Raw genomic sequence first — 24,800 nt, forward strand, 5'->3', positions numbered from 1 at the left:
GGGTACCAATCTCCCAGTAAAAAATTCGCATATAACTTTTGACTCCCTAAAATTTAACTATTAATTGCCTACTGTTGACCAGAAGCCATACCAGTAACATAAACTGTTGATTAACATATTTTGTATCCTATATGTATTATATACTGTATTCTTACAATAAAGTAAGCTAGAGAAAAGAAAATATTAACAAAATCATAAGAGAAAATATACTTACAGTATTTATTTTAAAAATTCTCTGTATGAGTAAACCCATGCAATTCAAACCTACGTTGTTCCAGGATCAACTATATAAATATATTTAGACAGCAGAAGAGCCTGGGTCTCAAACATCATGTTATTATATATATGATCTCTATTCAAATATCGCCTTATCAGAGACCTAATACAGTATACACACTTCCATCATTACTCTCTATATTCTTACCCTGCTTTGATGTATAAATTACATAGAAAATACATACATTTTTATATACATATAATATCAATAATATCAAAGGCTGTATCTAAAGACAAACACATGTAGCTCGTTTTCAAAATAAATATGTACTCTAAAAAAATTCAGTATATACTAAGATTGAAGCTGCATAATAAATATGATCAGGTTACAGTGTAACCAAAATGGCACATAATTAGAAAAAGAAGAGGAAGAAAGAGATAGAGTGAGAAACAAAGCAAAAAACACATGGAAAGGACAATTCTTCCAATAGCTTTCCCCCCTTCTACGATTATTAACTTCTATCCTCACATGCGCAATCATCCTTTTGACATCTCCACTGGTTCTCCCTCTGCCCTTACCTGTCACAACTCCCCACCTTGTGTCTCGGCTCCAGTTCTACTTGCTTCTCTAGTCTTCTAGAAATACGCCATTAACACTGCCTCGGGGGCTTTGCCATGACCAATTCTTCTGCTTAGCACACACTTACCACTCACCCCTTCACTTCGTTTAGGTTTCTGCTCAAATGTCACCATATCAGAGGGACAGCAAATCCATCTGCTCAAACTTACTCTGCTCTGATTTTTTTTATAGTACTTTTTGACATGTGAAACATTATCAGTATATTTGTTTTACTGCTTATCGTCTTTTCCACTCTATCAGAAAGTAAGCATCATGAAAACGCTGATTTCATTTGTTCAGGTCACTATCTCAGGCACCTAGAGTGTGTCAGGTACACAGTATGTGCTCAGCAAATACTTGTTGAATAAATGAATCTATTTCTAGCCTTCCTACTCACATAAAATTGAACTTTATACAACATAAATTAAATCTCATTTCACATCTTCATTTTCTCCAACACCAACCTAATTTTGCTTAAAATAATTTAATCATTCCCCACCGTTTTTAGGATATAATCCACATTCCCTTTATGGAGTGGACTCTAATTTTCCAGCCTTATCTTTCATCATCCCTTTCCATATTTTAAATTTTAGTCATACTAAACCATTTGCAGTTCTTAAGTGTAGCATGCTCCCTCAACCTTAAATCCAAGTCTGTTTCTTCTGCCTGGAATGCCTTATCTACTCAGTTTATCCTGGCTAACTTATACTTTTTCAGCAACAAGCAAAGCTTTTCATTTGGGGTTAGACACCTTTACTGACTGATCTTACAGTCACTACCCTGTGCTTTGCTGTCACACAGCACTTTCACACTATTTTTTAAAATAATAAAATTTTAAAAATTTATCCTTATTTATCTGCTCCTCCTCCCTCATATGAGGGCTCTTTGGGGATTGAGAAGGGTCTCTTTGTACTAATTCAACATAATACCTGGGATCCAGTAAATACTTAATGAACATTGACTAGTGAACGTATATTATAAATTTATATTACAAAATTAAAATATTCTGGTTTTTGAGATTTGAGAGATTTCTGAATAATGATGGAGAATATTGCAGACATACTATGATACTGCAAAGGCTAAGATGACAAATTTCAATATTAAAGCCTTTATTTTCAATAAATTATATAATCAAATATTTGTTATATATAATTTCAAATATGAGACTGAGATGTTTAAAACTTGGTAAAGTATTTGGATAAGTAAATATTATGTAATTGGGAAGGGCTAGGCATGACTCATTTTTTTAAAGTAACCTTGGTCAATATTTTAAGATTTGCCTATAAACTGAAACTCCGTGCCTAAAACTGACTGTGAACCTTTTAAAACCAAAACCTTAAATCGGATATCTTAAATTTTACAGCATATGAATAATAAGAATTTTGTTTGTGAATTTAAGGGTTGCACTATGATAGTCCCCCTCAATCAGGATACCCTCTCCCATCAGCTGGGTGAGCCTTTAGGTGTCCATTTTCCCTCATGGTGATGGATTTACACTTTGCTTCATTAGGTCTCCGTTGGGCCAAAAACACATTTTAGACATAATTATGGGAGCAGTCTGTGGCAGCGGAAAACCAAGTTAACTGAACCACATGGAAATAAAACCCATGTCATTGGTGTCATTACCAGTACACTCTAACTAACAGAGCTAACCTCAATGTAAATAGCAGGCAAAAATAGCACAATGCTCCATCTTTTGGAGAAATCGGTCCCTTTGGAAAAAATGCAATAATAAGAAAACACCTGGACTCATATTTTTTTGTACCGAAAGAGACACAAGTATTGATTTTTTAAAAATTACACAAGTGAGTAAAAAAAGTAAGATGTTTGTTGAAAAAAAAAAAGTTTACAGTGAAGTTAGTTTCATGTGTCTACGTAAAGGTGGGAAGAGCAATGAGGAACGATCTACTGAAGGTAAAATAAAAGCTTCATTTTTCATAGTCTTAAGTGACTTAACATTTGTTCAAAGTAATAATAGCAATGATGTATTCGACTGTGTATGTTTATGTATGTATCTTGTATGTATGTATGTATATGTATATACATACTTATGTATGCTTATATCTAAATGAAATGAATAATGACGTAAGAGACAAGAGGCAGGAAATTAGGATCGTTACTATAAGGTACTCACACTCTGCGAAGTGGCACAGTGTTATTTGAAAATGGACTTGTTTTTGTCATAAATGTATATTGCGACCTCTAGGACAAACACTAAAAAAAAAATTTTTAAAAAAGTATAACAGAATCACATAAAATACTAAAACAACAAAAGTTTGTGCAGAAAAGAGTGGAAGACAAAAAGAGGAACAGAGAACAAGAGGAATAAATAGAAAACAGTAACAAAAATGGCAGTTATTAATCCAACTATATCAATAATCATTTATAATGTCAATGGCATAAATGCATGTAGAGATTGTCAAAGTGGATTTAAAAACATTATGGCCAAACGATATATTATCTGTAAGAAATCCACTTTAAGTACAAAGATGTGTATAGATTATAAGTAAATGAATAAAGAAAAATAAAACATGCTAACGCTAATCAAAAGAAACTGGAATAGCCATATTAATTTCAGACAGAGCAGACTTCAAAAAAAAAGTTATTAGGGTAAAGAAAGGTCTTATTTAATGATGAAGTGGTCAATTCTCCAAGAAGACATAACAATCCTTATGTGTATGCACCGAACAACAGAGCATCAAACTACATGAGGCTAAAAAGGAAAGAATTGTAAGGATAAATAGATGCATCCACTATCATAGTTGGAGACTTCAATAACCCTCTGTCAAAAACGAACAGATCCAGCAGGCAGAAAATCAGTGAGGACATAGCTGAATGCAACACCATCAACCAACTAGATATAATTAACATCTATAAACTACTTCAACCAAAAACAGCATAATACATAATCTCAAGTTCACATAGAACATTCACCAAGATAGACCACATTCTGTGCCATAAAACATACCCTTAACAAATTAAAAAAAAAATAGAACATAGAACATCTGCTCTCAGGCCACAATGGAATCAAACTAGAAATCAATATTGGACAGAAAACTCAAAAATCACCAAAAATATGGAGATAAAACACCACACTTCTAAATAATTCATGGGTCAAAGAAGAAATAGCAAGAGAAATTAAGAAATGTTTTGAACTAAGTGAAAATAAAAACACAACATCATAATCTGTGGGACGCAATGAAAGCGCTACCTACAGAAAAATTTCTAGCATTGGATGCATATATTAGAAATAAAGGAAGATAAAAATTCAATAATCTTGTTTCCACCTTAGGAGTCTGGAAAAAGAAAGCAAAATAAATCCAAAGTAAGCAGAAGAAAATAAATTATATGAATTAGAGCAGAAATCAATGAAATTGAAAATAGGTGATTAATAAAAAAAATCAGTGAAAACAAAGCTGGTTCTTAGTAAAGATTAATAAAATCTATAAGCCTCTAACCAGGCTAAGAAAAAGGAAGAACACAAATTGTTAATATTGGAAATAAAAGAAAGGTCATTACTACAGATCTTAGAAAAATTAAAAGAATAAAACAGGAATACTATGAATAACCCTATGCCCATAAATCTGATAACCTAGATAAAACAGACAAATTCCTTGTAAGATACAATCTTCTAAAACACATACAAAACAATGCAAATGGGTCTAAACTCATTAAAGAAATTAAATCAATAATCAATAACCTTCCAAAACAGAGAGCACCAGGCCCAGATAGGTTCACTGGTAAATTATACTAAACATTTGAGGAAGAAATTATACCCATTCTCTACAACCCTTTCCAGAGGATAGAAGCAGAGGGAGTACTCCTTAACTCATTCTATAAGACCAGAATTACCATAAAACCCAAATCAGGCAAAAACATCTAAGAAAAGAAAACTCTAGACCAAAATCTCTCATGAATGCAGATGCAAAAATCCTCAACAAAATATTCAAAATTGAACTAACAATGTATGAAAAGAATTATACATCACGACCAAGAGCAATTCATACCAGGTATGCAAAGCAGGCTTGACATTTGAAAATAAATTATTGTAAGCCATTACATCAACGGATTAAAAATGATAACTCCTTATCGTATGGTTCTTAGACTATAATAGGTCACAATAAATACTTTATATTTACCATTGAAGTTTTCCCACTAAGAATGTCCCTTCTCACCACTCCTTTTCAACATCATTGTGGAAGTCCTCGCTAATGCAATAAAGCAAGAAAAAGAAATAAAGAGTATCTGCTCTGTGACGGATAATTTACGAGAATTAGAAGACAAGCCACAGACTGGGAGAAAATAATAGCAAAAGACACATCCGGTAAAGGACTGTTATCCAAACTATACAAAGAGCTATTAAAAGTCAACAATAAGAAAACAAACAACATGATTAAAAAATGAATCAAAGATCTTAACAGATATCAAAGAAAATATACAGATGGCAAATAAGCATATGAAAGATGCTCCACATAATATGTTATCAGGGAAAGCAAATTAAAACAATAATATACCACTACATACATACTGGAGTGGCCAAAATCTGGAACACTTAAATAGCAAATGCTGATGAGAATGTGGAGCAACAGGAATGCTCTGATACATTGCTAGTGAGAACTCAAAATGTCACAGAAACTTTTAAGGGCAGTTCAGTGGTTTCTTGCAAAATTAAACATAGTCTTACCTTACGATCCAGCAACTGCAGTCCTTTATATTTACCCGAAAAAGTCAAAAACTTTTGTCCATACAAAAAATTGCACAGGGATGTTTATAGCTTTACTCACAACTGCCAAAACTTGAAAGCAACCAAGATGCCCTTCAGTAAATGAATGGATAATTAAACTGTGGTACATCCCGACAACAGAATATTATTCAGCACTAAAAAGAAAGGAGCTTATCAAGCCATGGAAAGATACAGACTAATTTTAAATGTATATTTCTATGAGAAAGAAGACAGTCTGAAAAGACCACATATTGCATGATTCCAACTATCCAACATTCTGGAAAAGGCAAAACTACGGAGGCAGAAATGAAGTCACTGGTTGCCAGAGTTAGGGAAGAAGAAGAGATGAACAGGAGGAGCATGGAGGATTTTTAGGGGCAGTGAAAATACTCTGTATGATACCTCAATAATGAATACATTTCATTACACATTTGTCCAAACTGATAGCATGTACAACACCAAGAGTGAACCCTGACATAAACTATGCACTTTGGGGGATTATGATGTGTCAGTGTTGGCTCATCAAACGTAATAAATGTACCACTCTGGCGGAGGAGGTAGATAATGGGAGAGGCAATGACTGTGCGGCATCAGTGGGTTTATGGGAAGTCTCTGTACTTTCCTATCAATTTTTCTGTGAATCTAGCACAGCCATACTTTTACTTGTGCAAATGACATACACATATTATTCAACTACAGTGTTACAATAAAGCTGAGAATATCTTAAATTCATGTAAGTTTATAACCCAATACTCAAATATTGACTCCCCATCTCTTTGGTACTCTACGGTCAACCTCTATTACTATTTTCTAAATTTTATTTGTAGCTCAGTGCATCTGTATGTGCATATGCAATGTGTGTATGTATAGGCACAGTCCTCTCCTTTTTTAAACATATGACAGGTAGCAAGATAACACCTGTTGCTATTTTTTAATATATATTTGACACATGTGAAAATAATTTTGTTGGAAGGAGTGTGATATGAATTATATTTTATCATTTTATTCCCCCCTCCAAGATAAATAACTAGTTGGCTTAAAGCCATTTATAGAATTACCAAACTTTTCCCCATTTATTTGAAATGAAACCTTATTGGGAACTAAATTCTGTATTTGAGCATATATCTAGGAATAGTATTGTTCTGGTAATCTGTGTAGTCATTTTCTACTATAACTGATTTAGCATTGTTTTATGTTTGGATAACTCAGAAGAGGTGTGAGAATCTAACAATATATCCTAGAGTTGGTGACACAGATTGGTAAATGTGGTATTATGTTGTGAATACTAGAAACTATAATTCATGCGGTATTCTCAACAATCCGGAGCCTCAAATATTTACTCATAAAATAAAGACAAAACCTTTAGTTCAACAAACAAAGTGTGAACACAATATTGTTATATGCATGGAGAAACAAATCTTTTTATTCATTCCAAATAGGAGTATAATTGGCACAACCTTATAAAAGAAAATTATTCAAACACTAACAAAATGATCACTCCACATATCCTCTGACTTACCATTTCTACTTTTGGAAATCTATCGCACAGCCATACTTTTACTTGTGCAAATGACATACACATATTATTCAACTACAGTGTTACAATAAAGCTGAGAATATCTTAAATTCATGTCAGAGGGAAAGCTCAATAAATAAATTATGGTATATTCACACAACTGAATGTCTGCACAGTTGCTAAAAAGAATGAGGAATTTCATTATACATTAATATGGAAAGATCTGAAAAAATATTAAGTAAAAAGCATAATGTTGAACAGTGTGTAGTTTTCTACCATCTAGGTAAAAATGAACAGAAAAAGAATATGTATTACTATTCACTTACATACACATTAGTTATTCCTGGCAGGATACATAAGAAAATAGGAGTGCGCAAATGTGTGGCAAAGTAATATTTTTCTATAAATCCTCTAATGAATCATTTTAATTTTAAATCTTGGAATCAATGGTAAACATAAAGTATTAATTGTGAACCTATTATATAGTCTAGGAACCATACGAAACAGTTTTCATTTTTATTATTAGATTATTCAATTCAGCTTTATTAAACATTAAAAGACAAAAGAGAAAATATTAAAAACTTTACATTGCCATGAATTGAGGGGGAAAAAAGTGAACTAGATACTAGCATCAAGTAACCGATAAAAAAAAAAGTGATTAATTTTAATCTAAAGTAAATTTTAGTTTTGAACGAGAATTAATTATACATTATAAATTATGGCTAAGATCAGAAGTGAAATCTAGTGAACAGTACCTCAAAGAGCAATATGTATAATTCAATTTAATGCTAATATACCATTAGATAATAGTTCTCTCAAAGTAAAATCATCTCAATCAAATTACAGCTTAATTTCAAGTACTCCTTAAAGAATGTTAAATATTTTAAGTATAAGAGAAATTAGTAATTATTGTTCTTAAAACTTAGATGTAAATGTACCTGTTAGCATAAAAATGGCTACAATCTTGCTGCTTTATGTGGTACAAGCTGCAAAAGTATAATCTGCCTGTTAATAACCTGAAACAATGGAAAGCATCTTTTGTCATATTCTTCATGGATTTAAGTTCTCGTATTGTTCCTGATAAAATTATGCTAAAATCATCTTGTAAATCTCAAAATGACTTGGTGAAAGGAATGGGAGGGTAAAAGAAGAAAATATACAGTTGTGTATACATATGCAACGAAGAAAGAAAAGGAAGAATTTTAAATTTTAAGATTAAGAATACCATGGACAAATAGAGTGATCATGTTAATTTGATCAAATCACTTCTCTTGTTATTTATAGTATCCTTGATATTTATTACATTAGATCTTACTAGACCAGAACATTATAATTCTTAGTCACTTTAAAAAGTGCCATAAATTTTCATTTGAAAATTAACCAGAATTTCAATTTAAAAAAATTAAAGGATAATTATATTCTTTGAGGATGTACATATTACTTAATAATACTATGTCTTGGAAACTGAAAGCAAATTGGTGTTATCAAAACGCTAGTAATCAAAACTAATCTGAAGAGGAAAAATGGACCTAGTACAATTTAGATACCTTATTAATATTAGTAAAAATTAAAATAACAACATATCCAGAGTTACTGTTGACATCACTGAATTTAAGTGAATCCAGAAAAAATCCAATAGATCCTATTACATTTTGAAAGTGATTTCTAAAATCCTTAAAAATCAGAGAAAGCAGAAACACTGTCCTTAAAAGCTTAAAAATAAAACTATCTGCTAGATAATGATGGCCATGATCTCAAAATTATGTATAGCACAAATAATATACAGTTACTGGAATCTGCCTCTAAACTACTTGGACAAAATAGAAAGCATTTTTAAAAAGTATTTTCCAAACTCATAAAATCCTAAGACCAAGGGCCATCGGTTCAGTGCCTATGTTTTCTTCTATGAAGAATTGTACATTCAGGTCTTTGATCCATTTTAATTTTTATGTATGGTGACATAAAAGAATGTTTCATTCTTTTGCATGTGGCTTTCCAATTTTCTAGCATTATTTATTAAAGAGGCTTTCTTCCTTTCCTTCTTCCTTCGTATGTTTTTGGCTCCTTTGCTGAAAATTATTTACCCCCATATATGTGGGTTTATTTCTGAGTTCTCAATTCTGTTCTACTGGTCTGTATGTCTGTTATTCTGCCAATAAGATGCTGTTTTGATTATTGTCACTTTGTAGTATAATTTGAAGTCAGGAAATGTGATATCGCTAGACTTATTCTTTTTCTTTTTTTTTGTCAGGATGCTTTGGCTATTTGAGGTCTTTTGTGGTTCCATAGAAATTTGATAATTTTTTGTTCTATTTATTGTAAAAATGCCATTGGAATTTTGATGATAATTGCATTAACTTTGTAATTGCTTTGGGTAATATGGCCATTTTAACTATGTTCATTCTTCCAATCCATGAACATGGAATATCTTTTCATTTCTTTGTGTCTTCTTTAACTCCTTTTTATAATGTTTTATACTTTTCAGCATATCAGTCCTTTACATATTTTGTTAAGTTTATTTCAAGGTATTTTATTTTTTTTTGCTAGTATATAGCAAAAATTTTTGTACATTGATTTTGTATCCTACAACTTTACAAATTTGACCTCGAAAGTAAGGGAAATAAAAATAAATAAATAAAAGTGATTATATCAACCTTCTGCACAGCAAAAGAACCCATTAGCAAAAAAAAAAAAGAGGCAACACATGAGCACATTGCTATAATGGAGACCCACCTTTTCCTTGGCTCGTGTCACGCTGTTCTCCTATCCTTTCGTCACTCCTTCTCAGTGTCTTCTGAGAATTCCCCTTCCCATGGCTAAACCTTAAATATTACTATTTAATGAGTTCTGTCCTTAAACAAGTCAGGTTAACACCCAGGGCCTCTGCAGATCTGATTCCAGAATACAAATAGCCTAATTTCAGCCTTCATGACCCACCTCCAACCACGCCTGTCCCATCCAGGTAGGCTGCTCCATGAGATCTTATTTTCATGATGTTGTTCCTTCTTTTTGGAATACCTTTCTTTGCCTAGATAACTTCTACTCGACCGTTAAAACTCAGATACAACATCTTCTCTAAGAATTTTCTAGTAAATCTCTAGTATAAGATGACTTTTATTCATGCTTCCATAGAAATCTGCTCATGTAATATAGGTGTTCATCACTACTTAAAAATCATTAATCCACCTACTAGGCAATGAACTGCTTCAGGTCGGACCATAGCTTTTATTAAAAAAACTTTTTTACCAAGAAGTATAGAATACACACAGAAAAGGTTATCAAATGTACAATTCAATGAGTTATCACCATTGAATGTACCCCTGTGCAACTACTCCCAGAAAGATCATATCTTACTTGAAATTGCATCCTCAATGATTATTATATAACAAATAATACGAAATGACATTATTTGAATTTGGAATATATTAATTATTCCAAGAAATCATCCCCATGCTATGATCCAAAAATTAGATTTTGGATACAAAGATCAAATATAATTCTAATGAAGAAACTCTATCATCATGTAAACTAGCGGCTGCATAGAATTGAAATTTTCAATTCAACAAATACGATGTTAAATAACAACCTTACCAGGAAACCAACGATATAGAGTTTGGCACTAAAACCCAGGGAAAAGTCAGGGCTTGTCAAATATTACTTTTGTCAGCACATGACCTTTTGGGCTAGCCATTTACACGGGACAGCCATAGAAGATCTCTGAGAGTAAAACTCAGAGATAGGCAATCTACTAAGCAACTTGGCTTCTTAGCACTGAACATGTCAAAAGGATTGATGAGAAGGGAAGAGCTACACATCTGCCCCAGGGTGAATGGAGGTGGCAGACTATAAGCAAGGCGGCCAGGAGAAATGCTATAGGGACATGGAGAGCACAACTCCAAGAGTCAATTGCTTAGAAGTGACAGCAGCAGACAGGCCCACTGGTGTACAAAATTGAGAGACAGATTGTCTCAATTTATATAAGAACAGACTGCAGCTTGGGAGGCTAAACAGCAGAAGCTTAAGTACAGAAAGGCTGTGTAAGCAATAGCAGCACCTGCTAACCAATGGGACTAGCTATATAGATGTACTTCACTTAGAAAGGGCTGACGGTCTCCTGTGGCCTGTTCAGTTACATTCTTGCTGATGGGAACAGTGTCCCTACCAGACTCAAATAACTACTTAACAAAACTTAAAAATTTGCATTCAATTTCAGTATTACATTTTTACTTCCCTGATAGTTCATTTGGTGGCAGCAATAATATAAAGCAAAGATGCTTAATAGGAATCATCATAGTGACAATGATAATAATAATAATAGCTAAAATTTATGAGTGCTTTCTGTGCTGCAGACAGTATGCTAAAAAGTGTTCATGCATTTTTTCATTTAATCCTCACCCAATTATGTACAGGCTATTATTTTCCCCATTTTATAGAGAAGGCAACAGGGTGAGCAAGAAACTTACCTTCATGACTAAGAATTAGCAAAGCTGGGCATCTATTCCAAGATGGATTTAAGACCTGCACTTTTCTGTTATGCAAAATTACCCAAATTCAAATGATTTCTTTCTGTGGTATAAGTATTTTAAAAATCAAGTGTTCACATTTAGAGCCATGATGATGGATGCTAATGGGATTTTTAAGAAGCAAATAGCTGGAGGGTCGTGTAAGATGCCCAAATTTGCTTTAGCTTACCCAATATCAGTTATGAATGTTTCAAATTCACATTGCTATACATCACAAAGTACTATATGAAGTCTCAATGAGGAAAGAGTGGCGAAACTAGATTGAATCATGAAGACCTAACTGTAGTTACTTAAATTATTATGACTACTGGTGTTGAATTAGAAGTGTGACATATTGTTAAAGCACCAGCTTTAGAGTTGGGGTGCATGCACTCAAAATCCCACTTCATGTAATAGCCATGTGATTTGAGCAAGATACTTACCCCTTCTGTGCCTTAGTTTTCCCACCTATAAAATAGAAATGGACTATTTCTAAGGATTTAATTATATAATGCGTATAAAGCATTTACCTTATATCTCAAGACATAGTAAGCATTCTTGAGAGGAATCATCTTGACTCCACTCTGGAATGTGCAACTACTGAAAGTATTCAACATTTGCACTTATTTTTATTCTGCAAAAGATACTATGTCAATATTTTTGGTTCAATTTTTATTCCCATTTTTTTTTTTTGGTGAAGATTTAAAGAAATTGTGGTCATCAGGTAGCTAAAGTAGATATCACAAAGAATCTATTATAATATAAAGAAAATTTAGGGGTACACATATGGTCTCAATGTCTTATTTCCAAATTTAAAATATAATGCATAATCACCATTCAAGATAATATCAAGATGTAACATAAACAATTTAGCTAAAGCCTTCTGGCAATAGGTTGCCTTTAGCTATGTTAAACATCTTCTTAGGGTTTATGTCATCCTGGAATTCTGAATAAAATATATAGTTTAGTGAACAAGAAATAAAGGGAAGTCCCTGGATGCACTGAGTTACATGAAAACCTGAGTAGTACAAACAAGTTGATGCTGCAACAGACGTTGAGGTGGGGGCAAACTGTGGGGGAGATCTAGCAAACCTAAAGATGGGCCCTAACAGCTAGCATTTTGGATTTTAATACCCGTTAAGAGATAGGAAATAAGGTCGTGGACTATCCTGAGTGAGACAGGACCTTAGAACTGAGATTACTGCATAAAGTTAGAATCCTCTCTAAGACCATACTTTCCAAACTTTGGCGGCCATAAGAATGCTCTGGAGGGTTTATTACCCCAATGCCTCAATCCACCTGAGATTGAGACTCAGTAGGTCTGAGAATTTGCACCTCTAACAAGCTCTCAAGGAATACCGATGCTGCTGGTCCAAAGACCAAATGTGGCTTAGCACTGCTCATCATAATGGCTACATCTCACAGAAAAAGGATCCTAAAAATGATTTTCCCTTATTCAGGGTGAAGATAAAAAGGATTATGTGTGACAGGACTCCTGTGCTACATACTGGTTTGGAGTAAAAGTGTATACTGCCTGCATGGTATATGAGTGCTACACCTAAGGAATTAACATTTAAAAACTGGTCCTGGGTTAGGGATTCCTCTGAGGCACATGGAAGAAGAAAACATAAGATTGCTCTGCAGGGAAACTTTCACAAGCCACCTAATACAAAATCCCCATTTAGACAACTTGCAGCCAATAATTACAAAAAAAAAAAAACACACAAGAATATATTTACCATGAGCAAGAGTCTACAAAAATAACAAACGGGACAACTGGCACCCCCAAAACTTAACAGAACAATGGATAGAGCCTATAAAATAAGTTTTATTTAAAGAAACATAGAAACACACACATATACAAAGGAATAGAAAAACATAAAAACAAGAACTTTTAGAAATGAAAAATAATAGTCATTGCTATTAAAATTTCAATAGATGGGTTTTAGATAAGTCACTAGTGAAAAAAGAACTGGTAAACTAGAAGAGCTGTCTAAAGAAATTACACAGAATGCAACATAGGCAATAAAAGATAAAAGATATTAAATAGCGGTGAAAGTATATTAAGGAGAGAATGAGAAATTCCAACCTGTGGCTAATGAAAGTTGTAGTAGTTAGCTAAAAATAAAATAGAGAGGAGGAACTTTAAAAGATATAATGGTTAAGAATCTTCTACAACTGGAATTTGAAAATAAAGAACCGAGCAGAGTATATAAACAAAAATAAGTCTACACAAAATACAAAAAAAAAAAATTAATAAAACTTCAGAATACCATGGGCAAATGAGATCTGAGAGAGATGAAAAAGACAATTAATCTGTAAATAAATTACACTTGGGCTTATGGTAAGAGCAGCAAAACAGAAACTGGAAGATAGTAAAATATCTTTTAAATGTTGAGAAAACATAACTGTCAGCCTAGAATTCTCTACCCGGGGAAACAAATATTTAATAATGAAGGCATATAAAAAATATTTTTAAGACAGAGAATTTACCATTCATTGAAAGAAAACTATTAAATTATGCTTTTCAGTAACAAGAAAACTGAGCCCAGAAGAAAGAACTGCCTTAGGGAAAATGATGAGCAATGAAAATTATAGATATGTAGGTAAATCTAAATAAGTATTGTGATTAACAACAATAACTAATTTGAGAAGGTTTAAAAACAATATGGAACTAAAACTAGACAATTCTAACATTAAAAAATGAAGTGAGCTCTTTTTCCTAAGCTCGCTATTTCATTCTTTATCTCTTTTATTGAGTTCTTCCCGATATATTCATTACAGTATTATTCACAGTGGCCAAGAAATGAACATAACCAAAACGTCCTTCGACAGATGATGAAAAAGATGTGGTACATGTATACAATGCACTATTACACAAGCACAAGAAAAGATGAAGTACTGCCATTTGTAATGATAATCTTGAGATTATCACACTACATAAAATAAGTCAGACAGAAAAAGTTGAGAACCATATGATTTCACTCATATGTGGGATATCAAACTGAAAACAATAAAATAACAAGAGAAACAAAAACTCATAGACACAGACAACAATTTAGCAGTTACCAGAGGGAAAAGGGGAAAGAGAGGAGGTACATAAGGATAAATATATGGTGTCAAATATATGGTGACGGAAGTTTTGACTTTGGGTGGTGAACACACAATGCAAAATACAAGTGATGCTTTATTGAAGCATATTTGAAACCCATGTTATTTAATTGATCAATTTCACTCCAATAAATTTAATAAAAAATAAAAATTATAAAGAAAAATCATAAAGTGAATGATGAGGGTGACAGAAACCTAAGGATTTTTTGTTTCTTTGAGGACAGAAACACCGAGTCATTGTAAACTTGAAGTCAAAGAGATGTGTAATAGTTTCAAAGGAATATATTAAAGTAATAGAAATAGGATGCAATAATTCCAAATATTTATGGATGAAAAATGTAAGACAAATTTTTACAAGCTTTGGATACATATGTAAATAGTAAAAGTATAATATACACACAAGAATGACATATACCAAGTTCAGGAAAGTAGTCACAACTGAAGACTGAGAGAAGGGAAAGGGATATGCTTCGGATCCTAACACTATACAAAGAGGATGTTTTCATGCTACTGTGGGAAAATATTACCTTCTGCTAAATCTGGGTTGTGGGTACATGAACTCCCCTCATTTTGATTAGTGTATACTGTGTTTGAAGTAGTTTATGATGAATTTTTTTAAGGTAAGAAGGCAAAGAAATTTTTAGCTAAGCCAACATAATAAGAAAGGCTTAGTTAGCTAGAAAATAATTAACTTACCAATGTATTCATTTTCCAAAAGAGTGGGCTAAACTAATCAAGTAGCCGATCCAATAAAAACAGGTTTAAAAATATTTAATAAATATTCTCTTTCCTCTCAAATCTCTATCTATTTGGTTTGTCTAAGATTCTTTGTGGAATAAATTATAATAATGATAATAATAATAAATATATGTATACATATATGTTATATATATATATATCAAAAAAGTTGAGCCTTTTTTTACTGATGGTTTCATCGGATGAATGAATAAGAGATGAATGAATGAGATGATATTAGATGAATGAATAAAAGATGATATTAGATGGGATTAAAAACAAATTCTATAGATCAGGCAAAATCTTATAAAACTATTTGAAGGCTAACAATAATATACTAACCAGCTTAAAACATATAAAGAAATCAGAAAGACTAAAATCAGGTTGTATTCTAGATTACTCCTTGAAATTCATTAGTTTTCATATTTCTCAAATGTCAAGCTCTAAATATCCTCTATTTTTTTTCTTTGACTTCAAATGATCTCTAACCTCAGTATTTTTCACTGATAACCTCTCTGCTATGTGTAAGAGGTTTCTCTTTCCACTCAACATCATATGAAAATCATGCTTCTTTTTTTTAAAATGACTCATACATTATAGTATGCTGTTTATTAATTCCAAAATAATTCCTGTTAGTGACTATTACGATATCTCCACAAGAATGAAGACAAAGATTATAACTTTTGGCTTGCATTTCGTTCCTGGGCAGATACGCGCATGCTTTGACCTTCTCCCCCCAAACCCCGACCCCCGCCCAGCTGCTCATTTCTTATAAGGCAGCAGCATAAGGGCAGAAGTCAGAGAAATAAAAGTGCCTGCCTGGCTTTTAAAATTAAAGCTGACAGGTACGAGGGGGTAAAAGAAAAACACGTGCACACAGATGTGGCGACAGACTGGGGAGCTGTTTACAGCATTATTTATGCAGCTAAAAATAGGTATATGTATTTGAGTATGTGTGTGTGTGTGTTTTTTTATCTTTTGTTTGTTTGTTCTTGCCTTTAGACAAAGATGGTATCTTCAAAAGATTTATTTTTTATTGAAATGGACCTCTAAGCTGTCCTATTCCTTGCCAGTCTCATTTATTAAGGTTTAAAGCATTGTCTGTTTGATTCAGGCTTTATCAACTCTGGCCAGAATACAAAATGTTATAACTTACATGCACATTTTATATATCAAAAACAAGATATATTTGCCAATGTCATGAAGCAGAAGAATTAAAAACTAGAATGTCACATGTCTCTTATCACATAGGAGGCACTCAATAAACATTTGGTGAAATCAATAATGAAATAGAGCAGAGGTCAATAAACTTTTTCCATTAAAAAAAAGATGAATATTTTAGGTTTGCAGGCTATGTGTTCTCTTTTTGAAATACTCGACTCTGCCATTATAGTGGGAAAGCATCCTTAGAAAATGCATAAACAAATGAATGTGGCTATATTCCAGTAAAACTTTATTTATGGACCTTGAAATTTGAATTTCATAGTTTTCAGATGCCTTTGACTTTTAAAATATAAAAACTACTCTATCTCACAGGCTGCACAAAAATGCAGAGCCAGAATTGTCCTGTGGGTTTCAATTTGCCAACCCCTGAAATTAAAGTTTAATGATTTTATGTCATCTGATCTTATTCTTCAAAATTACATATGGAGTATAAAGAATAGAATTGTAGAGCATAATGAGAAATGTGGATTAACACCTGAAAGCATAGGTATATGGAGTTAAAGCTGTTAATTCATTTAAAGTACATACACAATCACACAGTACTTTTCTTTTTGAATAGTTTCACTAGAGACTAGTAACCTTTGATTCATGTACCTGCAGGTTGAAAGCAACACTCATTTTGAAAATATAACGAAAATCTTACAACTTAAAAATATATATATATATTTGATACACATGATTTGAGTTATATTTTATAACAGTACAAAGCAAAGGACACATCTAAGGCAGGAATTCTTAATCCGAGAACTATATATCTCCGCTTAGAATCAATGGCTAGTCTTTAGGGGTCCCCTGAATTCTCAATTTTTGAAGTTATAAATATTTGTTTATATGTGTATTTTTTTTTCTGTAGAGTGAGTAGAGTTTTTATTAGATTTTCGAGGGGTTAGTGGGTTCAAAGACCGGTGATCTAGAAGATGGGAACTGATTATCTAATAGGTCCAATTATTATTCCTTTGAATCTTTAATACCCAGAAGCAATATGTATTTTTAAAAAATATCTAAAAGCTTGATAATCTAATTAGCATTAAATGGAACACATTTTTTTAAAAATCATTTCCTTCTAGAAGTGATTTTTAAGGTACATTAGTCCCCCTTTATCTGTGGGGGCTATGCTCTAAGACCTCTAGTGGATGCCTGAAACCATGGATAGTACTGAACCCTATATATGTTATATTTCTTCCTATATATACACATAACTGTGATCAATTTAACTTATAAATTAGGTGCAGTGAGAGATTAACAACAGTTAACTAGTAATAAAATAAGAGAATTATGTACTGTAACAAAAGGTATGTGAGTGGCTTTGGAGCCATTATTTAGTAAAATAAGAGTTACTTGAACACAACACTGTGATACTCCGACAGCCTAACACGGAAATAACGGGCAGGGAGTAGATACAGAGTGGATACATTAGACAAAGGGATGGCTCAAGTCCCAGGTAGGATGGAGCACGACAGTGCAAGATTTCATCGCCCTACTCAGGATCGTGTGCAATTTACAACTTATGAATTGTTATTTCTAGAATTTTCCAATTTATATTTTCAGACTGCGGTTGAAAACTGATTTTGGACTTCTGACTTCTAGAATTGTAAGAGAACAAATATGCATTGTTTTAAGCTAACAAGTTTGTGGTGATTTGTTACAGCAACAAGAAGAAACTTGTATAGGAACTATTATTCCTGCTTCCCCAAGAGGTACTAACTGGTCCTGCACCTTTCACTTTAATTTTTATTGAGTTTAATCTCTAGCTTCTAGGAAATCAAGACACAAACAATCTAAATCCAGGCAACTTTTCTCTCCCTAAAGTGAATCCTACAGATGCATTTGTTGAATAACTTTTGAGAACTTTTATGTTAGGCATGTCTCCAATTTTATACTGAAAATACTCATTTATAAAAACAATTTCATAAATTGTCACAATACCACGTGACTTTTCTGAATACCTAAGGGTCTCAACTTTTAGGGTCCAGTCATGAAATCAAGCAGTATCTTCTCTCCAAAGTCATCCCATTTTACCTTTTCCCTACCATGCATGCACATGAGTTTGAAAAACAAGGGGAATGATATGAATAGTCAAAAACGATGCCTCAGAGTCTATGCATCCAAAAAAAAAAAGCATACATTTTCTGTGAAAGTAAAATCCTCTGAGCTTTTCTCAGAACATAGTGACTTTTACATTCCATGAAACCGTGAGGACTTTTTGTTTTTTATGCCAAAGAATATTTAAAGAAGTCAATTACATTTGGGCACATGGAGATTCTGGGGAGCAGGTAACAGAATGCACTGATTGCTGGAAGAAGCAATGTGTCAAAATAAGAAATGAAAGAGACAGGAAATGTTTGAGCATGGGACGAGTGCAAGTCATGGTATATTCTCGGTTGATGCTGAGGACAATTATTGTGTTAGAGTAAAATCACCAAGATTAAGAATAATTGCTCCAAGTCATTAAAGAAATGCTCAGCATATTTTGCTTAAGAATCTAAGAGGAAACAAAACATTGTAAGGATTTTGTTGAAATAAAGATTCTCAGATATAATTAAAACAATTATTCATGCTTAAGAAAGTGTCAATCACCTGAAACATTAATCTATGTATGGACCTCATTAATAAAGCTGCTGGCAGAACATTATAGAGGTTTGATTAACATTGGATGGGTAAATTAATGAATGAATAGTACATAAATATCATTTGTTATAGAGATCTGATATAAGTAAAATAAATGATTACTTAGACTGTATTTAAGAGAAATATTTAGAAAGTATGTAGTTCAAAAGCAGTTTTGGAAAAAAGAAGGTGAGAGAAATGAAAATACTAAAACAAATAATTTGAAGTCCATTTCAAGAAAGCTTTAATAAAGTCAAAAACAGTGTCTGCTCACTCAGGCTTTTGGTGTTAGATATAATAGAACTAGAGCAATAACCCCGCCAGGCTATAAAATGAAAGTCCCATATAAGAGATTGCATTCGATTTCCCTTAAGAGTTTTTCAAGTAACCTAACACATTTACCTTGCTCAGGATGTGTGTGTGTTTAAACCACGTTCAAAATCTCTTCAGCACAGCTCTATTGAAGGCAGTTTAATTCTCAGGAGTAAGTGTTCTAGTGAAAAAGCTCAGATGGCAAGGGCAGAAAATTCAGAGAACTTTATACTGTTACAGACCCATATGGTAGTCTGACAGATCCAACTAACCTCCGAAGGGAACTTTCCACGTGAATACTAAGTAGATGATTACGGGCATGTGCTTCAAATTTTATTTAGAAACATAGATTAACGCATCTGTTATCCTAAATAGTGAGTGCTGGCAATAAGGATTTCCTTTCCCATACTTGGGCACACTATAGGTACCCTCTTGTATTATTATTAGTTTGTTAGTATCCTCTGGTATTTTCAAAATAATACACATTCTCTTTAGCTTGATCGCATGTCTTTAGACATAGCATCAAGTATCAAATTAGAAAAAGCACTTGGCAAAAATGATTACATGCAGTAGAAGCTAAAGAAAAGAGAATATCTTTACACATACTTAAACCAATTTCAAAACATGAACTGACACGGCTTTATGTAACAGACTCAATTCTCAACATAAAATAGAGCAACAATGTCTACTATTCTAGCATCTATTTTCCCCTTTTCCTAAAGAGAGTGCCCAGATTTTGCCCAGCAACCACTTTTCCCCATACACATTTATAAAGTTCTATTAGGGCTAACCCCATTGTCTGGTTTTAGCTTTGAACAACCGACTGATGCCTGGTCAATGAGAATACCACCACTGGGAATAGTTCAAGGGTAGCATACCTGAGCAGGTAAAGTAACGACAAGGAGCATCAGCCCCAGAACTTTTACTAGAGCTACTGATGAGAAAAAAGTAAAGAAGACTTTTACTAGAGGAAAGCCTTGCTTGCTAAAATGGTGAGATTTGAGCTTACAGCTATTGGCACCATATTGTCACTACTTAGAAAGAGCCTGGCTGAGAATGAGATTAACATATAGGAAAACTTTAAATATAAAAACTTTAAATATAAATGATAGGTCCATGGAGTAAGATTTTTTTGGATGCCAAAAATAAATTTTCTTGTGCCATAGTTAGACTACACTTGTATTATTAGTTCCTAATAATATATAATCCTCTAGTGCCACCCCACTTTTTTGCTTAAGCCAGTTTTTTTTTTTTAAGCCAGATTTAATGTCACTTTGACCAAGATTCCTAACTCATACAATTCACAATTTTCCTTCCAAAGGACTTAGACTTTTATTTATTTTTATTTATTTATTTTTTTAGCAACAATAGAAAGAATTGGGTTTTTGACTTAGTGAGGCCCGAGTTCTAATCCTTGGATCAGCAACACAAGTCATATGATCTTTGACAAGCTATGTCTCCTGAGGCTGGTTTCCTTATCTGTCACATACACATAAGTATATGTACCTTGCAAGGTTGTGGGAAGATTAAATGCACGGTGTGCTAAGTGTCTAACAGAGTGGACACTTAGTCAATTATAATTCCTTTCCCTTTTTTGGAGAAATAGAGAGGTTTTTATATATTTACATTTATATTTTTTATATTTCATGGATGGAATGACAAAAAGTTTCCTCTGAGAAAGTGTTCTCAAATTCAAAAGACAAATGTAATCTTAAACACATCGAAAAGAAACTTTTTTTTAAAGGTAGAGAGACTCTGTCTTAGGGAACTAAAAATCAAAATTCTAGAGATTAGTCACCAATAAAGAATCTAGTACAATTCTTTTCATGTAAGCAGAAGCCTTACTAATGTACCTCAACATAAGATATAGCCTAATTAGACCTAGGGTTTATAAGGAAGTTTTTCTATCTGGTTTTTATTGTTTATTCATTTTAATTAGCTTAAGGTTTTTGGCCTTTGTTTTCTTTTCTATCAGTGACTTATTTAGTCTGAGTGTCTGTAACTTTCAGTCATGTATTCCTGAGCTACTACAGTTCTAAGATCAACACAAGAATTAGGTACCCTGGTAACAAAACTTTTGAGTTGGTTTTTGGTAGACAAATCCATTTAAGAGTGAATTTAATTTTTTAATTATGGGTTTTGCTATTCACTGACCCAACCACGAAATTCCATAATGAATTCAACAAAACTGTAAATTCCTGAAGACATGTCTGCTAGCATAAAATTTTAGAATATTTTATTTTTTCTTTTATCCTTAAAACCCAAACTAGATGATATTTTCATTAACTATTACCTCCTCTCAACAGAAAAAAAAAAAATCTGTATTATTAGGTACAGTCTCTGCTTTGTTCAATATTGCTCTAGCAGTGGTTAATATAAAAACACCAGTTACATCAGTGGTTTTAAAACTGATAAAAATCATCAACTTTAACTCTTAAAATTCGTATAGTTTTATAAACTGTGGTGGACACATCCATTACTTGGTATTAGATTACAAATAAAATCTAGATTCTATAAGCTCAGAGGAATTCATTGTAAATTGTCTAACCAATGATTTTGGAGAAATCATAAAATTTTGTAAACAACTAGAATTGAAAACGTGTTACCAAGATTAAGTATTACGGTGATGTGACAATATTTAATATTTAAATTTTCTGTAAGCTTTAGAGTTTATACTTAGTAATGAGATGAATTTCTTTATACCTTATGAGTTGTCAATTTAATGGTTAGCATTATGCGAGATTCTTTAGCTTATGAAAAAGAAACTCTTAAGAAACACCTCCAAAATCCTCTTTGTAAGAAACTGAGTCATCACAAAAACCACAAGTTACAATATAAATTGACTTGTTATGATAATACATGCATTCCTTCTGAATTATATAATGAAAAACTCCAACTCCCTAAGCCAATAAACAAATATTTCTATTAAATTCATATTATTTGTTCTCATGGCAGAATCTATGCAAGTTTTTATTTTATAAGGACTGATCGATAAAATGAAAATAAGTTATTCAATCTAAATGCAAAAAAAACAAGTGCAATAATCTAGAATCGCAAGAAGTCACTGTCAGGGTACAATCTAATATAATGTGAATAGAAGGTAATATTAAGATTATAAGAGATATAATCTTATGTCAAAAATTTTTTCAAAAGATGTTTTATTTGGGCTTTTATTTTTACTTATGGGAAAATGTAAAAGAATATCTGTAATGCCAACTTTCTGGAGGATAATTTTGATCTTTGCACTAAGAGATTTGACAGTCATTTTTTTTGATCCACTAATTCCACTTAAAAGAATAGTCAGAAATGTACAGGATTACATATGTACAAAGATTATCATTCTCTTGTTACTTATTATAACTCCATTTTCTAAAAATCCTAATTTCCAGCAATAGGTTATTATCTTCTTTGAGAATATGATGAACACTAAGGATTCTTCACCCCCAAAAATACATATTTGCTTTACTTCTATAACCACACACTCACACTCATATATACACATACATACATACACACACACAGAACACAATATAAAAAATGCATTGCCATCTAACTTTGAAAACTGTTAGTTATCGATAACAATTTTTATAATGTATAGCAATAATATTTAGGATCATGTAAAGAAGAGAATGCAAATTTTTCAGAGAAGTGAAAAATACAGTACACTTACTACTGAAATTAAAATGGTCTAAAACTCAGCAGATAAAATTCAAAAATTAAAGACACAAAGGTGCTCATATACTATTAACAATATTTATCCATAACTATTCTTCATATTCAAAGACAACACTACTGATATCAATTTCTATAACAGGTTCAGTGACTACTAAGATCAATGAGTGAAGTTCTACAAGACAGATCTTTGATTTGAGGTTATAAGTGTGACTGACAAAGCCTTGAGCAATTGGTATTTCTCTTGTTCCACAGAAATACAAAATAACAATGTTCATTTATTCATGTAATTCAATGCAATTACATACACGTTCTCATTAATCCAATTTCATAAACATACCTACTGTGTGCCAGATATACAAAAATGAGTAAAACACAGAGCCTGTGTTCCAAGGAGCTCACCATGTTAAGGAGAATTCATAAAACTTTATTTCTAACAGACAGAATGTAATCTGCAAGAAGATAGGGTTTGTTTTTTTTGTTTTTTGTTTTTTTGCCTGTTCTTAGTGTAATCTCAAGTGCCTGAAAAATCTCACAATTATTTAAAAAGAGAGGCAAAATTTGAACTAAAGTTTGTCTGTCTCCAAAGTCCATATTCTTAGCCAATACGTTATTCAGCTCTCCGGCACTCTGACCCCTCATCCATAATATTCAGACTAAAAACTGTTTAAAAACTAGCTTCTTCTACAATGTATAAAGTTACACATTGGAAATATAACAGCAAGCACATTACTTAATAATGAACCCAGAAAAAAACAGAAAAATAACCAGGATACTACGATCACTATTATTCGGAACTGTCTTTTATTATTTTCTATATAGGTACATATTTCTAAATAATATATTGTTTCATTTTCCTATCTTTTAACATTATAAAAATATAATTATACTGTATGCATTATTTTGTGACTTGATATTCTCATTTGACTTTATACTTTCAAAACTAACACATTGGTGAGTTGATATGTATAATGCATTCATTTTAACTATTTTTTAGTATCTCGTTATACAAATATACCACAGTTTTTCAATTCTTCTATGAGTAGGCATGTGAGTTATTTTCAATTTTTGTGTGACTACAAATGGTGAATATTTATGTAAATAATCTTGTGATTAGGTGCACTAGAGTTTCTCTTTGAGTGTATGCCTAGGAATGGAATTGCTGAGTTATATGGCAAGCATACACTGAACTTTATAAAATAATGCCGAGTTATTTTCCAATATTCTTATACCAGTTTATAAATATTCCCTAAGAATGAATGAAAGTCCTCATCACATATGTTATTATACATTTTTTAAAAAATGTAATGTTTCTTAACCTTAAAAAACGATTGGCGTCCTTTATGATTTTCCTCCAGAGGGGTAATATATATTGGCATGAGAGGTCTATGTTAATAGTAATACTTTTCATTGTAAAAGTCTTATTGTAAAGTCATATCAGTATTAAGATACAAATCTACTCATATCATTCTCCTGATTAAAGCATAAAAAGTGTCGGGAGATGGGGCTTGCTTTGGTCAAGTCAATATTCCTTGCAAGGTTCACAAGCTTTCCTGTTCCTGT

General features: G+C 32.4%; 1 protein-coding gene across 8 annotated transcripts in view; it reads right to left on the minus strand.

Annotated features, from left to right (window-relative positions):
* CEP128 (centrosomal protein 128) overlaps positions 1 to 24,800 on the minus strand; it is a 329,036-nt gene that overhangs the window by 86,527 nt on the left and 217,709 nt on the right. The window contains exon 20 of one of the 8 annotated variants that reach the window (XM_016137524.2): positions 9,818 to 12,044. The exons of the other annotated variants lie outside the window; for them this stretch is intronic. Within the exon in view, the coding sequence (XP_015993010.2) occupies positions 12,016 to 12,044 (29 nt within the window). The 3' untranslated portion in view covers positions 9,818 to 12,015. Of the gene's footprint in view, positions 1 to 9,817; positions 12,045 to 24,800 lie in introns of those variants that run through there. 8 annotated transcript variants of the gene reach the window in all.

Source organism: Rousettus aegyptiacus, unplaced genomic scaffold, assembly GCF_014176215.1.
Source record: "Rousettus aegyptiacus isolate mRouAeg1 unplaced genomic scaffold, mRouAeg1.p scaffold_m13_p_3, whole genome shotgun sequence".
NCBI classification, from domain to species: domain Eukaryota; kingdom Metazoa; phylum Chordata; class Mammalia; order Chiroptera; family Pteropodidae; genus Rousettus; species Rousettus aegyptiacus.